The sequence below is a fragment of the Xenopus tropicalis genome, chromosome 5 (genome assembly GCF_000004195.4).
Source record: "Xenopus tropicalis strain Nigerian chromosome 5, UCB_Xtro_10.0, whole genome shotgun sequence".
In the NCBI taxonomy this organism is placed as follows: domain Eukaryota; kingdom Metazoa; phylum Chordata; class Amphibia; order Anura; family Pipidae; genus Xenopus; species Xenopus tropicalis.
This window is the reverse complement of record NC_030681.2, coordinates 61928084-61944494: the sequence shown is the minus strand read 5'-3', so window position 1 is coordinate 61944494 and position 16411 is coordinate 61928084. Positions and strand designations below refer to the sequence as shown.

At 38.5% G+C, this 16411-nt stretch overlaps 1 protein-coding gene across 1 annotated transcript in view; it reads right to left on the bottom strand.

Moving 5' to 3' along the window:
* Positions 1 to 291: 291 nt before the first annotated feature.
* The window catches only part of arfgef3 (ARFGEF family member 3), a 629444-nt gene continuing 613324 nt past the window's right edge, over positions 292 to 16411 (bottom strand). Inside the window, exon 34 of the mRNA XM_031902164.1 lies at positions 292 to 3767. Coding sequence (XP_031758024.1) covers positions 3576 to 3767 — 192 coding nt within the window. The 3' untranslated portion in view covers positions 292 to 3575. The remainder of the gene's footprint in view (positions 3768 to 16411) is intronic.

Here is a 16411-nt window from a genome sequence, read left to right as displayed (position 1 = left end):
CTTCCCAAATTGTAAAGAGTAAAACTCTTGGACAACCTACTCACAAAAGCAGAAATTGATGCAGTTATTGCAGACCTCCCAGCAAACAAAACTCCTGGTCCTGATGGACTACAATCTGCCTGATTTAGATTACTGCAGATCAAATTACCCCCAAGTTCCTTGAAACATACACATATGCATCACTGACAGAGGAACTCCCATATTCATGTTAGTCCTACAGACCTATTTCATTGATCAACACTGACACTAAAATACTTGCAAAAGTACTAGCAAACAGACTCCAGACCAGACAGGCTTTATACCACATAAGACCACTTCTATCAATCTCTACTTCTATACACACATTCAACTGGCACATCAATGTCAAACTGCTGGGGCAGTAGCCTCACTAGACATAACCAAGTCGTTCGATTCTGTCAATTGGCAATATCTGTGGCAGGTGTTGGAGAAACTAGGATGCAGCCCCAGGTTTATCTCATGGGTCAAACTGCTATATAAGAAGCCTGTAGTGCAAGTCAGGGTCAATAACACACTGAAGTGTTTGAGTTAAAAAGAGGTACCAGACAGGGATGCCCCTTGTCACCTCTCATATTTGCTGGCCATTGAACCTCTGGCAGCAAAAATAAGGCAAACTCCCATGGTCAAAGGAATTAAGATTGGCAATCTAGAGGAGAAACTGTCACTGTATGCAGATGACGCATTAGTCTTCCTAACAGACATTAATCTCTCACTACAAACCATACTAAAGATACTGGAGAAATTTGGGAGGCTAAGTGGCCTATGGATAAATAAAGCTAAATCCATACTTTTTCCACTGGGGAGTTCAACTGCAGGAGATAACCCTCCCACACTTACTCTAGTATCCAGATTCTGCTACCTTGGCATTATAGTCACAACAGACCCATCACTGTATATCAACAAGAATCTTGAGCCCATCCTAGCAAAATTCAAATCTGTAACTCCTCATTGGAACAAACTACCGTTAACACTATGGGGTAGAATCAACCTCTTAAAAATGCTATATTTGCCCAAATTTTTATACCCATTGTGGAACTCACAGTTGTATATAACCAAAAACTAAACAGTGAATTAATTTCTTTCATTTGGGCCAACAAAGCCCCAAGAATATCATGGCTCACACTCACTGCTTCAAAAGAAAAAGGGGGGCTTGCTCTACCTCACTTACAAAATTTCTATTTTGCATCCCAACTACCCTATATACATAATTGGTTTAATCCTGATCGCAACAACTCATTGACTGCACTGAATGCGGCAATCATGGATTCTCTAGAGGCCATACGCAACTTGCCATACAGACGGCAGGCTGACCTTCCCCCCTTGCCCAAGGTACTTTAGCTTGGCTAAAGTTACAAGCCAAGGTCCGCAGCCCTCTCTCTCAACTATCAGGTAAAGTGCCTCTATGGAGAAACTCAAACCTGCCACATATGAGACGCTTAGTCGACTTCCAATATTGGCCAGTTAAGAATCAGACACCTAGATGATCTATAGATTGAAAATTGTTTTGTATCAATAGAACAATTCAAAGCCAAACTTAACGGACCAAATATATAGTTTTTCCGTTATCTTCAACTGAGACATGCCATTCACTCCCAGTTTGGGACCTACCAACTTTCACCCACACTACTGTCATGGGAAGCTAGACTTTAGCTATGGCTTTAGACCCCACCAAACTAGTTTCCCAACTGTATAGTATAATCCAGACCTCACACTCAGTTCCATTTGATAAGGCAAAACGTAAATGGCTGGTAAATGTTGCATTCCTAGATGAGGATCAATGGGACAAAACAACTGATAACTTATACAACTTCTTAATATCACTCAGAGATAGAATGATCCAATTTAAGATAATTCACCAAATATACATTACCCCTCTGAAACTCAAGGCCATGTGGAAATTAGAAAGATCCAAATGTGTGAAATGTAATATGGTAGAAGTAGGTTTACTCCACTTGATCTGGGACTGTCCTAAGGTATTAACATACTGGACAGAAGTCACCCACTATGTAGGGAAACAGACAAATTAGGGGAACAGACAAATTAGTACCCCTCCAAAAATCTGGAGTATTATGCGCTTCCTTGTGTTTTATGCAAAAAAGGTAATAATAATGAAGTGGATGAGCCCCATTCCTCCCACAATTCAACAATGGATAGAATTAATAAATGGGACACTCCCACTAATCAAATTGACATACAACGCCCGGGGCGCACCAGTGACAGGAAGGTGAAGAAATGATGCCATATGAAGTCATACAAAGACGAGTCATATGACCATGAGTGAGACAAGGCTGTTTAATGTGACCAATGACACCAGTATTCCATTCTTGAATCTCTAGCTCTCTATTCATACAGATAAAATAGAGAACACTATATACTGGAAACCAACCAGACAGGAAACACTTCATAGCACCGACAATCTTGCCACCACCCACACTTATTTAACAGCATTCTGTATTGATAGATGTTCATAATAACTCTGAAAATCAACAACTACATACCCAATTGGACAATCTTATTTTGTATGTTTTTCACAAAGAGGTTATCCAGTACATGAGCTGTGGGCATCTTAACATTTTCCCAGGAGACCCTAATGCACAGGGATATAACAAAGAAATCTGGTGACTACAAAGATAAACTCATATATCTGGCCACCTATATCATATATCCAACACCAAGGTGGAGATTTATGGATAAAACATTGATAGTGCCAGCCATCTTTAGAGAAACCCCCCATAGGACAGTATACAAACAGGGGCACAACTTTAGGAACATTTTAGTAAAAACAGATCCACAAACAACCACAAACCTGGCTGACTACTGACATCCTCATTCAATCACCCACACTCTCTCTCTCTATATATATATATATATATATATATAATTTGAGTGAATTATGCTTCAAAATTTGTAATTTACTTTAAGTACCCATGTGGACTTTGGAAACAATTGTACTAATTTCAGGGACAAAATGGCTAACCACCACTTTTCCATACAAGCAACTTTGACTTTATGTTTAATTGCTGGCTGCTCCACTTGAACAGGAGAGAGAGTGAAAGAGTAGCTGTACACATAAAAATGCCTGTATGCACAAAGCAAATGCATAATTTTTTTAGTGTAAGCTAAGTATTCCTTCTTTCACTTCAGTTTAAGTCATGTGATTGTCTTGTTTTTCAGCAAAAATAAAATACAAAAAAAAAAAAAAATATATATGTATAGAGATTTCAACAAGGGAAAACACTCCCTTTATTCCTTTGTGTTGTTTTTATTGTGATATACTCGCAAATTCAGACTAGCAATGTTAATATTTTAGAAGCACCTTTGTGTCAAGCCACAGATGCAACACCACTATTTCTTATGGACCAATACGCATTACTGAATATTGCATAAAAATGGAAAAAATGAAAAAAAAATTACTTAAAAAAAGAGTGAATACCTATAGAAAGAATGTAGTAAACCCTTAAATCTAAATTTTATTTGGAAATAATAGATTTGGAAATGAAGAAGATTTGTAAATTATTGTATCTTTATATATACTGTATATATATAACTTTTTTTTTTTATAAAATAATATTGTAAATTCTGCCAACTCTTCCAAGCCATTCCCTGACTGCCTGGCGCACACAAATATCATTCACATGGCATGTAAGCTGACTGATGCAGGGAAATACTGCAGGTTGAAGCGTGGTGAACATCTGGTCTGGCAGAATCTGTATTTGATTGAGCATGGTCAATATCATGTTGGTCCAAGCCTGAAATGATAGGAAACATTTAAATTAAGCTAAATTGGCCAGGTTCAAAACAGAATAAAGAGTTTTATCTTTATTAAAGTTTATATGTCAATAAAAAAACTCCAACCTTGCTTCTGCTTGTATCAACTTGCATGTCATATCCCCTGGGTCCTCTCTATACCTGTGACTCCCAAAAACGTAAGGTCACCATTGGCAAAAGTGAGGAAATGTCTTGTTACATTAGTTTCTTTCTTGTTATTTATATGTGAAATGTGTCCCTTTAATCTTTCTTTTAGTGTTCTACAGGTCTGTCCAACATATCGGCTATCACATTTTTTAATAAATATACAACACATTTAGGGGCACATTTACTAATCCACGAATCTGAATCACGAATGGGAAAAAATCGTATTGGAAACGAAAATTTCGGAAGATCGCAAATATCACAAAAATGCTTACGAAAAAATTGTATTAGTCACAATAATATCGTATTGGCGATCCGAAAGTCACGAAATTTTCCTACCGAACAATTGTAAACAGCGGTAAAACCTTTCCGATTTTTTCGTGCAAACGTCCGAAAAAGTCGTGCGGCGTACGAAAAAGTCGTGCGGACGCCCGAAAAATAACGGCGAAAATACACTCGGATCGTTCGCATGAACGCTCAAGCGTTCGTGCTTTTGTAAATGTGCCCCCTAGTGTTACAATTAATATTTTCCTTTCTAGAATATAAGTTGCCAGCTGTTGAGGAAGAAAATATATTAGAAAACTGTACATAAGAACATTGCCTTGCCTACACTTGAACATGCCTCTTAGGGATAATCACATAGATTCTATATTTTTATCTCCCTTTAATAAACTAGGAGAGAGTTCTAAAGGTTCTAGATTTATGAACAACAAATCTACAGCTTTTAGTTAAGATCCTGTCAAAGGTGGAGTCTGTCCTCAAAATAGGCAAGTTCTTTTGTATTATATACATGTATGTATAAAATATACAACATATAAAATATAATGTAACAGAGGACTCAGCACTTACAGGACATTGGAACTGTATGTTAAAATACAGAGAGAGGACCCCTGGGGAGGCTGTCCTTTATTTCCGTCAATTTCACTGGGATAGGTTAGGGAATTCATGTATATTTAATTGTTTAGAAATTCCAAGTTTTCAAAGCTGTGCTGCCCTCATTTTATTCTGGCAGAATAAGATGATTAATAGATGAATTTCCAACTAGTGGGTACTTTTATGAAGGCAGCTATAAATATGTAAGCAGGAAATAACTTATGTCACAGGAAGTTCTAGTGTTGCTTCATTTTGGATGTTCTCTCCTTGTGTGTCTAGGGGGCTGATTTACTAAGACACGATTTCGAATCCGAATTGGAAAAATTCCGATTGGAAACGAACATTTTGTGACTTTTTCGTATTTTTTGCGATTTTTTCGGCGTCTTTATGATTTTTGCGTAAAAACGCGAGTTTTTCGGCGTCTTTACGATTTTTGCGTAAAAACACGAGTTTTTTCGGCGTCTTTATGAAAGTTGCGCAAAGTCGCGATTTTTTCATAGCGTTAACACTTGCGCGCAAAGTCGCGCCTTTTTCGTAGCGTTAAAACTTAAAAGGCGCGACGTTTCTCGCAAGTTTTAACGCTACGAAAAAATCGCGACTTTGCGCAACTTTCGTAAAGACGCAGAAAAACTCGCGTTTTTACGCAAAAATGCCGAAAAACTCGCGTTTTTACGCAAAAATCGTAAAGACGCCGAAAAAAATCGCAAAATTACCGATCATACGAAAAAAACGCAATCGGCCGCATTCGGCCCGTTCGTGGGTTAGTAAATGTGCCCCTAGGTGTTTTTTTTCTTAATCCTGGGACATCAATTATCTGTAAGTTTATTATAACACATTTTTTTTTATAAGTTTTTATTTTATACCATAACATATAAAAAAAAGGAAGAAACAGTAAAGATAGAGTGGTGGTATACAAACTTAATGACAGTATATCAAGTATAGCCTTCACATTTACCATATATTAACAGATTAGGGTACAGAGCCTTATTAATGAGTAAAATAACTTGTGCTAAGTATCTACCATTACACCAGGATTCGCGTCTAACCAGGGGGACCAAAATTTTTCAAATTTTGCAGGGCAGTCTTGGGCCTCATATGTCAATCGAATTGAGAGAAGAGATGTATTAATTAGGGATGATCATTGTTTCAGTGTGGGGAGCCAGTAAGCATCCAATTTAAAAACACTGTCTTTTTAGCATAGTATAGGACTGCCCTGGCTAAGGATCTCATTTTTGTCAACGGTATACGTTTGTCTATTTGTCCAAGCAAACAGACCTTGTAGGTGCATACCACAGTGAGTTCTAGATAATCAGATATATATTGAACCACCTTGGTCCACAACTGCTTAATAGATGGGCAGTCCCAGGCCAGGTGTAAGAAGGACGCATTTGGACCTTGGTACCTAGGACATTGTGCTTCTGGATTCCTACCCATTTTCTGCAAACTTAATGGAGTAATGTAAAGCTGGTGACTGCATTTATACTGTATCAGTTATCACAGAGTGTGATTAAATCACAGAAAAAGGACTCTTTGGTTTCATCCCGTTTTTCCTCAGTCAGAGTAGGGAGCAGTTGCTGTCACTTGTGTTATGCTCTTGAGAATGGTGGTGGGATGCTATTAAGTATGGGTTCTACAGGGGGTACTTAATAGTTAGGTTCCAAAAACAGAAATTGAGCTCTGAATGCATGGCGTAATTTTGGAAGGGGTAATAAGGGATCCGGTACTTGAATACATTGCAGTTCCCAATGCTATAAGTTTGTGCCAGCATGGTTTTATGCGTAACAGATCTTGCCAGACTAATTTAGTCGCCTTTTATGAGGAGGTGAGCAGGAACCTTGATGCTGGAATGGCAGTTGATGTCATCTACTTAGACTTTGCTAAAGCATTTGATACAGTACCTCACAGAAGGTTAATGATAAAATTGAGGAATATTGGCCTAGAACATACTATTTGTAATTGGATAGAGAAATGGCTGAAGGATAGATTACAAAGAGTGGTGGTAAATGGAACATTTTCTAATTGGACCAATGTTGTTAGTGGAGTACCGCAAGGGTCAGTCCTTGGCCCTTTTAACTTGTTTATTAATGACCTGGAGGTGGGCATAGAAAGTACTGTTTCTATTTTTGCTGACGACACTAAATTGTGCAAAACTATAAGTACCATGCAGGATGCTGCCACTTTGCAGAGCGATTTGACAAAATTGGAAAACTGGGCAACAAACTGGAAAATGAGGTTCAATGTGGACAAATGCAAAGTTATGCACTTTGGTAGAAATAATATAAAACACAAGCTATCTACTAAATGGTAGTGTGTTGGGGGTATGCTTAATGGAGAAGGACCTTGGGGTTTTTGTAGATAACAACTTGTCTAATTTCAGGCAGTGTCATTGAGTGGCTACTAAAGCAAATAAAGTGCTGTCTTGTATAAAAATTAGCATTTACCCAAGGGATAAAAACATAATTTTGCCTCTTTATAAGTCTCTGGTAAGTCCTCACCTTAAGTATGCAGTGCAGTTTTGGGCTCCAGTCCTCAAAAAGCATATAAATGAGCTGGAGAGAGTGCAGAGACATGCAACTAAAATGATAAAGGGGATGGAAGATTTAAACTATGAGGTTAGACTGTCAAGGTTGGGGTTGTTTTTGCTGGAAAAAAGGCGCTTGCGAGGAGACATGATTACTCTTTACAAGTAAATTAAAGGGGATTATAGGCAGATAGGGGATATTCTTTTTTTCCATAAAATGATCTGGGCACCAGAGCTAAAATCCAAGTATCTACAGTTAGTATTAATGTTTGTATATATGGTTTATGTATGTGAGTTAGGTCAGTATAGGTTTGTGTGTGCTGGGTTTACTTGGAAGGGTTGAACTTGATGGACTCTTTTCAACCCTATGTAAAATAACAGCAATTCTTGACCTCCTAGCTTGGCTCCCATTTGTTCAAAGTTAGGGAATTTGCCTTCCACCAAGAGATCGTCCGTGTATGTTACACCCTTACTGGCCTAGTAGCTGAAATCTCGAATGTCGTAAAAATGTGGGAGAGTGGAATTTCCACACAGGGGAAAAGGATTGAGGGAGAGCGTCCAAATAGTTTGCAAGCTGCTTTCCATGCCCAAAAGGGAGTACTTAATATTGTAGGATACTGCCATAGTCAGAGTGTACCCTGTAGGGTATATTTTTGACTGCCTTCAGTGAGCCAAGGTGGTGAGCTAGGAATAGGAGGCCAGGGTCAGTCTCATCTATGTGAAACCAGCCATGTACGCAGTATAGTTGACTGGCTACGCAGTATAGATGCAAGTTGGGCAGGGCAAGGGTGCCCTTCTCCAGAGGTGCTGTAAGGGGCTGCAAGGGTATCCTCGGTGCCTTGTCTTGTGCCCATAAGAAGGAGATCAGTATTGAATTTATTTTCAGAAATAGTTTCTTTGGGACAAAGATGGGGCAGTTGTGCAGTTTATACAAAAACTTGGGTAGGTATACCATTTTAAATAATGCTCCCCCACATGGTAAGGGGAAGTGGTTGCAGTTTTGAATTGAATTATGAATGGTTCAGTTATTATCTATGATATATGGGCCGTATTGGGTGAAATTTTTATCCCCAGGTATCGGAATTTTGTGATCCGCTGAAGGCCTTGGGTTGTAGTGGGATGATTGGGTATAGAATCTATCAGAAGTATCTATTTATTGTAAGACCCGTGAACCCGAGAATCTACCCGAGGATTGTCCAATTTGTAGGGCTAATGGCTCGATGGCTACCACTAACAAAAGCAGAGATTAGTGACATCCCTGCCTTGTACCCCTTTGTAGAGGGAAAGACTGGGATAATGTCCAGTGTATCTTAATACCAGTGATCTGTATAACAGCTGAATCCAGCTAATAAAACAGGGGTCTGAACCCAAAATCTGTCTGGACTTTCCAAAGGTAAGGCCATTTGAGTCGAAAGCCTTGGTGGCATCTAATGACACCAGCATTCCAGAGCCCTGGTTTTCATTTTGTATTTGTAAATGAGTATAGACCAGTCTGATATTTCATTTCCCAGGCATAAACCCAGCCTGGTTCGGGTGAATGATTGAAGGGGCAAATGTTGAGCCAGTATTTTTGCAAAAAATTTAGCGTCCATATTAATGAGAGATATCAGGCAATATAAATTGCACTGTTCAGGGTCCTGCTCAGCATCCTTTGCTATAGTTGCCACATAGAAAGAGGGATCTAGGGATCCCTGTTCTATTACATATAGGTAGGTGTGGTGAAGTTGTTTTATAAGTAATGGACCATGAAGGTGGTACCAGGCTACTGGAAAACCATCTAGACCAAGGGTCTTCCATGAGGGAAGAGCTGCCAGTGCCTCAGCCACTTCAGATTCAGTGATAGGCGGTGTCTAGGTAAGCCGCCTTTTCTGTGGTTAGTCGGGGGAAATTTATAGCATCCAGATAGATTTATAGTTTGTCTCATGTGATGTGAGTTCTTTTTTAATAAAGGGTCTGGTAGTAGTCTACAAATGTGTTGAGAACGGCCTCTGGGATTGTGATTATTGTTTCCATTGCGTCACAGATTATAGCTATTAATGTTTGGGAGTCCATATTTTTTGAGAGTTGAGCCAGGAGCCAGGAGCCTCCCTGCCTTATCACCTTGATCAAATATTCTCTGGTTAATGTGAAAGAACCTTTTTCTAGTAAGTTTAGTGTGGGCTAATTTCAGGGATCTTTTAGCCTGGTACAGGGCTGTGTAGGCTTCGGCAGATTGCGTTACTTAATATCTATCTAGCCTCATCCAATTTTTGTTGAGCCAATTTGGCTTGTTCCTTAGAGGTATTCCTGGCCTTAGTGATTTCTCATATTAATACTCCACTAACCACCGCCTTTGATGTTTCCCAGAGTATATCTGAGGTGGCTGAGTTTTGGTTAAGTTCCCAGAATGAGATAAATTCCCCCTGGGATTTTTCCCTCACCAGCTAGTTTGATAACCATAATGGACATAATCACCAAACAGCTCTGTCTGTCACACCAGTAGGGTAAATGTGACTAGCAAGGGAGAGAGGCTCTGGGAAGGTATTCAAACATGGCATCTAATTTGGCAAAGTCACCTGAGGCACATGCCAAGTCTGTACAAGACATAAACCCATCGCTAGGGGAATAACAAACATATTGCTTCTCAACGGATGCTTCCATCTCCACAATTCAATAAGCCCTAGGGCACTAGCCCATTTGTTCAGAGCAGGTGCATTGCCTCCTGTCAAGGTTTGGGTCCAATGTAGCATTGAAATCACCCAAGAGGCAGAGAAGAGCATTGGGAAAGGTCCAATTGCTGTATATAATATATCAAGAAAGGTACTTGAGGAAGGAGGTGGAATATAAATACTGGCTAGAGTTAAGAGCTGGTAAGCATTTTTACAATGGAACACTATGTATTGGCCATAAAAGTAAATCTGAGTGCCAAGACAGTCAAATAGTATCCCTTTTCAGACCAATACAGAGACCCCTCTAGCATGGGTAGAGAATGGGGAGTGATAGGTATGAGTCACCCAATTCCGCTAGTTTTTGGCCAATAAGGTGAATTTCTTGTAAAAATAATAGGGAAGGTTTACATGTTTTAATATTATCAAAGAGTTATGCCCTTTTAAATTTAGTATTGAGCCCCAGTAAAACCTCTGTGTCTACACACAAAATAACTGTACATTCAGAAGTCACAGACTGTCAAAATAGATGCAAGGTAAGCACTATGGAAAGCCCTGACAGACAATGACCATTTAATCGAAAGCCCCAGATTCCTGTCTTAAACATAATGGCATCTGTTTCAAGTGCTGTCAATCCACTAAACATATAGCCAGTTGAATGCTAAGAATGTAAGGGACACGTTACAGCACAACACCCTAACCTACATCCTTCACCATTAGAGACTGCACAAGATGGGAAAAATCAGGGCAGGGAGCAAAAAGAAAACTCAGCTTCCTCAGAAAAGTCTGTGGTGAAGGCAAGCATCTATGATTGTGTTAGAAAACTTGCCTTGCAACCGTATACCCCCACTGGAAAAAGGGAGAAGGCAGTGGAGATGTATGTGGTCCTCAGTCAGCAGAGTCTTTTAAGACAGCCAGTGCCTGCAGGACCTCGGCAGAAGCCACTCTCCATTTACATTGCTTTGAGAGGTTCTCTGACTGGAAGATACTAGCGATTGAACTGAAAGCTGGAAAACTTTCCATGAACAAGTCAGCTTGGAACAACTTTCACAAGCAAAGACCATAATAATTTCTTCTGTTCTACACAAACACTTTGGACTAGGATTCAACTTCAACAAAATACAAAGGGCACTCCCAAGGCAAAGTTGTCTTAAGAAACTTAGTCCTGTCATATATGAACTGTTGAGAGTAAGCAGACACTTGCCTCTTGCAGATGAAGAAAGACAGCCTATTACCACATTTGCTACACTGATTGTAAGACATCACCACAATCGAGTGGTTCATCAAGGGCACCACATAACAAGGTGCAATCAGAGATACAGATTTCTGGATCCTTGCTGGAAAGTGCCTGGTATCTGCAATCATCCACAAATGTGTTACCTGTCACAAGCTGCAAGGAAACTGGAAAGTTAAAAGATGGCAGATTTACCAGAAGATAGGATAAAGCCTGAACCTCCATTCACTAGTGTGGGTATAAAAATTTTTGGTCCTTGGAAGTTGTAACCCGCAGCACTAGAGGAGGTAATGCTGACAGCAAGTGTTGGGCAGTTATTTTTACTTGTCTGTCTCCAAGAGCTGTTCATATAGAACTGATTGGGTCTACCCTCTACCTTCATCAATGCTTTTTAAAAAGAATCTTTTCAATTCCTAGCCCAGCAAAGTTACTCAGCTCTGACAGGGGGACAAACTTTGTGGGAGTTTGCAAAGACAGTCCCCTAGTGACCAACTGTGAAAAGTTTGGGTACCCTGATATTAATTGTGTGAGAATGACAGCAGGTTGCATTTCCCCATTAAAAGTCAACAGGTAAAATCTGATTGGCTGTTGGTGGCTCCACCCACTTTTTCTAACCTTGAACCACAGTTACCTGGTGACTATCTCTGCAAAGTTTGGGGACCTCAGAATTAAGATTTAAAGAATGGCAGCGGTTTAAATTTAAACCAATGAAAGTCTATAGGTGAAATCTGATCCGCTGTTGGTGGCTTTGCCCACTTTTTAAAACTGCAGTACCTTACTGACCAAGAGTTTGGGGACCCTGGTATTAATTATGTGAGAATGACAGCAGGTTGCATTTCCCAAAATATGATTGGCTGTTGTTGGCTCCGCCAACTTTTCTAAACTTGGGACGTAGTCACCCAGTGACAAACTGTGCAAAGATTGGGAACCCTAGCAATAAACCAATAAAATTCAATAGGTGAAATTTGATTGGCTGTTTGTGGCTCCGCCCAATTTTTCTAACCTTGTGTGGTGCCTAACGCTGCAAAGTTTGTTGACCCCAGTTTTATTACTGTGAGAATGGCAGCAGGTTGAATTTCCTCCACTGAAAGTCAAAAGGTAAAATCTGACTGTAGCTCCGTCCACCCCATGACATGTGATTCAAGTTTGCTGAGTGTAGCCTCAAAGCTGTAAGATTGGCAGCAGTTTAAAATTCCCAATTAAAGTGAATTCGTTAAATTTGATTGGCTGTTTGCTCCTCCCATTTTGGGTAATCCAACAAATGTTGCTGTTTCATTCGGGTTGACCACATGATTATATTATTCAAGTTTGGGGAGTGTAGCTTCAAAGCTGTAAGAGTGGCAGAAGTTTGAACATCTTCCCCGTCAAAGTCAATGGAAAAATTGGGAACAGTGTTTAGAAAAAGAAAAGAAGAAGAAAAAGAAGAATCAGAAGAATAAGTTGTAGTTGAAGAACAGTATATTGGATTTTTTTAAACCAACATAATTAGAATCCACCAGTAAATATTACACGAAAGCAACTTTCGTTTATGGAAGATTCTGGCTATTGTTTAGCTGACTGTCTAGCTGCACACACACAGTACAGTACAAAAGCCCTACCTAATACCAGTCCAAATTAACAAAATGTATATATCTTCTATATAGTGGCCATAAAAATAAATGTGTCTTTTTTTAAAAAAGGTTTTTATTTATGCATTTGTGACATAAAAACAACAATAAACAATACAACATTGGTTCTACAAACTTGTTTCATTTCTGTGTTTAGGATACATCCTATATTGATCAGAAGATAATATTGATTGAGAAGAAGGAGGACTTTGGGGTTGGTGAGAATGGGAGAGAACCACGATTTTAAAATTGTGTGGCTAAAACGTAAAATTGCCAGTGACCTAGGCCTCTTTCTGTAACCGATGCTCTAATCTTGGCTAAATGTGTCTTCAGGCACATTGTAAAGAAATGTATATTTCCACCAACCCATATACTGTACAAATTAGCATAGGCAAATTTTGTACCACATTTAAAAAAAAAAGTCTTTATTTAGAAAGAATAATAAAAACATAAATCAGGATGTCAGTTCACTATACTTATATTTTTATATAATTACTACTAATAAATCTTAAGATTAAGGAATAATAACATAATTATGGTGTAGAAAAAGAAAAAAAAAGAGAAAAGAAAAGATATAATAAAAAAACAAAACTGTTGCACATTTGTTTTACATCACTGTTCATGTCATTGTACATTGTTGTAAATTTAATGGACTGAACTTTATTTTGTTAATAAAAAAGTTAACAGTAATGGGATTCAATCTATATTTTGCATGGTTGTAATGCTGAGTTAGATTCTTTATATCTGAGCCATGGTTGGCAGATAGTATTGTGTGATAGTACTGAGTCTTAAGATAAAGCAGAGAGAAAGTGCATTTCTTGAATATAATTTACTCTTCCTACAAATTGAGGTAATGACAGCGTGGGAGAGATGCAGATGAAGGCGTTCAGCCAATGTGCTGCTGCTAATAAATGAGTTGATAATATACGATTGTTTTGGGAGACCAGAGTAGGGAAAGTTTATTAATGCATGCTCAGGATGAATAGTTAATGGAGTATTGGAGATGGTGGATGCTGTTTGGTTTATTTGTTTCCAAAAGTTGTTCACTTCAGATAATATAACATATTCCCTTTTGTTTGTATTAAGTTTCTGCAACAATTTTCAAAAGGGGAACCTGTTAGGGTAGGGCAGAGTTGCTTTTGTGAATTGTAAAAGTGAGACACTTGTATATATCATATGTATTCCCCTTGGGGGATATGTATTGTATAGTTTCTTGCAGGTGAGACCAGGTTTATAGGCCTCGAGTGGTCATAAGTTAGTAAAATGTCATTATTTTATGGGTTGACCACCATTGAAATGCTATATGATTTAAACCAATTACAGGCTGTATTTAGCTGTTAGTATCATGCAGGACAATTTTATTCTTTAGAGATAGCCAGAGTTGTAAATGAAATTTGATAATTGGGTTATTTAAGGAGAAGGAAAGGTAAAAACGGTTCATCAGAAAGGTCTATGTAAATACAACCATAAGCACTCACAGAAAATCTGCACTTTCTCTATCAGAAGTCCTCTGTCAAAAGAAAAACAGCATTTCTTGTCTCCTTTTTTGTAAACATGTTCTTAGGGTATCTGACTTCCTCTCTCAGAAAAATCCTTCATTCCTGGGGCCAGAGCCTGCGCAGTTCTCTTCTCACTCCTGCTCTCCCCACCCATAAGAATTCATAAAACTCACTCCCCTCACCCTTAGGAATGTGTAATCTGAGCTATAATGGCTAGACTGCAAGCAGGAAGCTAGGAGACAAAGCTACAAATGGCAGCTGCAATCTTACACAAACAATGCTATGTGCAGAATAAATATAGCATTCTAGGTGGCACTAATGTGGCAAATCTATCGGCATTAAAATGCCAAAATGACTTTCCTTCTCCTTTAGTAGTCTGTTTTTGAATATTTGAGGTGGAGGCCCACAAAATAGTGGAGACCCGTAAATGATATATGGAGGCGTTTTCTATATCAACCCATCGGATTTTTTTGGAGTGTGCCAGTCGGCCTAGCCATAAAATCTAAAGAAAGTTCCAATCTTTCAATAAGGACAATAATTTCTTATATAGTGGAGGAAAATTGTATTTATATAATGATTGATATGATTTGGAAATGTTATACCTAAGTAATCTACTGTAGTTGTTCTCCAATGAAACGAAAAATGTAGTTCTAAAAGTTTCAACTGTAGTTTAGGTATATTGATTGGTAACATTCACTTTTAATCCTGATATTTTGGAAAATTTGTTAAGGAGAAATAATTAAGGAAGACTCGTCAAGGTTTTGGTGAGGGTAAGACAAAGGTCGTCTGCACAAGGTTTAATTTATGGGATTGCTTTAGTATGTTGTGACCTGATATATTTACATCATTGCAGATAAGGTGTGCAAGCAGTTCTATAGCTAAAGCGAATAGTAAAGGTGACAGAGGGCATTCCTTGACTAGTCCCCCTAGCAATTGGGATTATTTTCCTAAAAAATTTATATTGGCAATCAGATTGTGGTTTAATACTCAGAGCATCTAGAAAAGCTCCGGAGGTGCCATTTTAGGGAGACTATAGAAGAGATATGACCAGGAAAGGGAATCAAGTGCTTTTTAAATATCTAGCATTAGTACTAATAATTGAGAATTGGAATGGTTTGCGTCGGCGATTAAGTTAATTAATTTATGAATGCTGTCTATAGTTTGTCGCCCTGGAATAAATCCGGTCTGATCAGGGGCACATTTACTTATCCACGAACGCTCTGACCGTTTGCTTGATCGGTCCAATCGTATTTTCCACGACTTTTTCGACTCTTGCGCAAATTTTTAGCGTGAAAAAAAATTGGTTTTACCGCTGTTTACAATCCTTCGGTATGAAAATTTTGTGACCTTCGGATCGCCAATACAATATTATCGCGACTAATACAATTTTTTCAGAAGCATTCTCGTGATATTTGCGATCTTCAGAAATTTTCGTTTCCAATCCGAATTTTTCCCATTCGGGATTCGAACTCGTGTTTTGATAAATCTGCCCCTAAGTGTGGGAGTAGTAATGTATGTATTTCTTATAATAACTTGAAGGGAATCCATCTGGTCCTGGGCTAAAGATATTTAAGTGTCAACCTTCATTGGTAATTGGAGCATTTTAATTTAACTGCCTGTTTGAGTTTATAACCTGTATCTATGCAGAGTTTTCTAGCTAGTAGTTTATCAGGTTTATCTTTCAATTTGAAAAGTTTATGTTCTGCTTTTTCATACATAAGAGTGGATAATTAGTGTCTTGCCTCAGAAAATTTGGAAAGTATAGAAGGTGTGGGTGCGAATTTGTCAGCAACTTTGTTTTCTAACAGTTTTAACTGGGCATTGTATGTTTTCTTTTTGTGAATTGCTATACTGACAAATTTCCCATCTTATTCTATATTTATGGGCAGCCTTTAGAGTTCACATTGAATGTTCTTCATCTTACCTACCCAATCATTTTCTGGGGCATCTGATATTTGATCAATTCGTGAGTAAGATTTGTATACTGGGGAGAAAAAGGTATAATTTCGTTGATTTGGATGTTGGTACCTCCATAAGTTGATGAGGGTGTTATCTAAAAGGTATCGCTTTAAAAATATTTGGATGGTACCTACAGTGGTGAT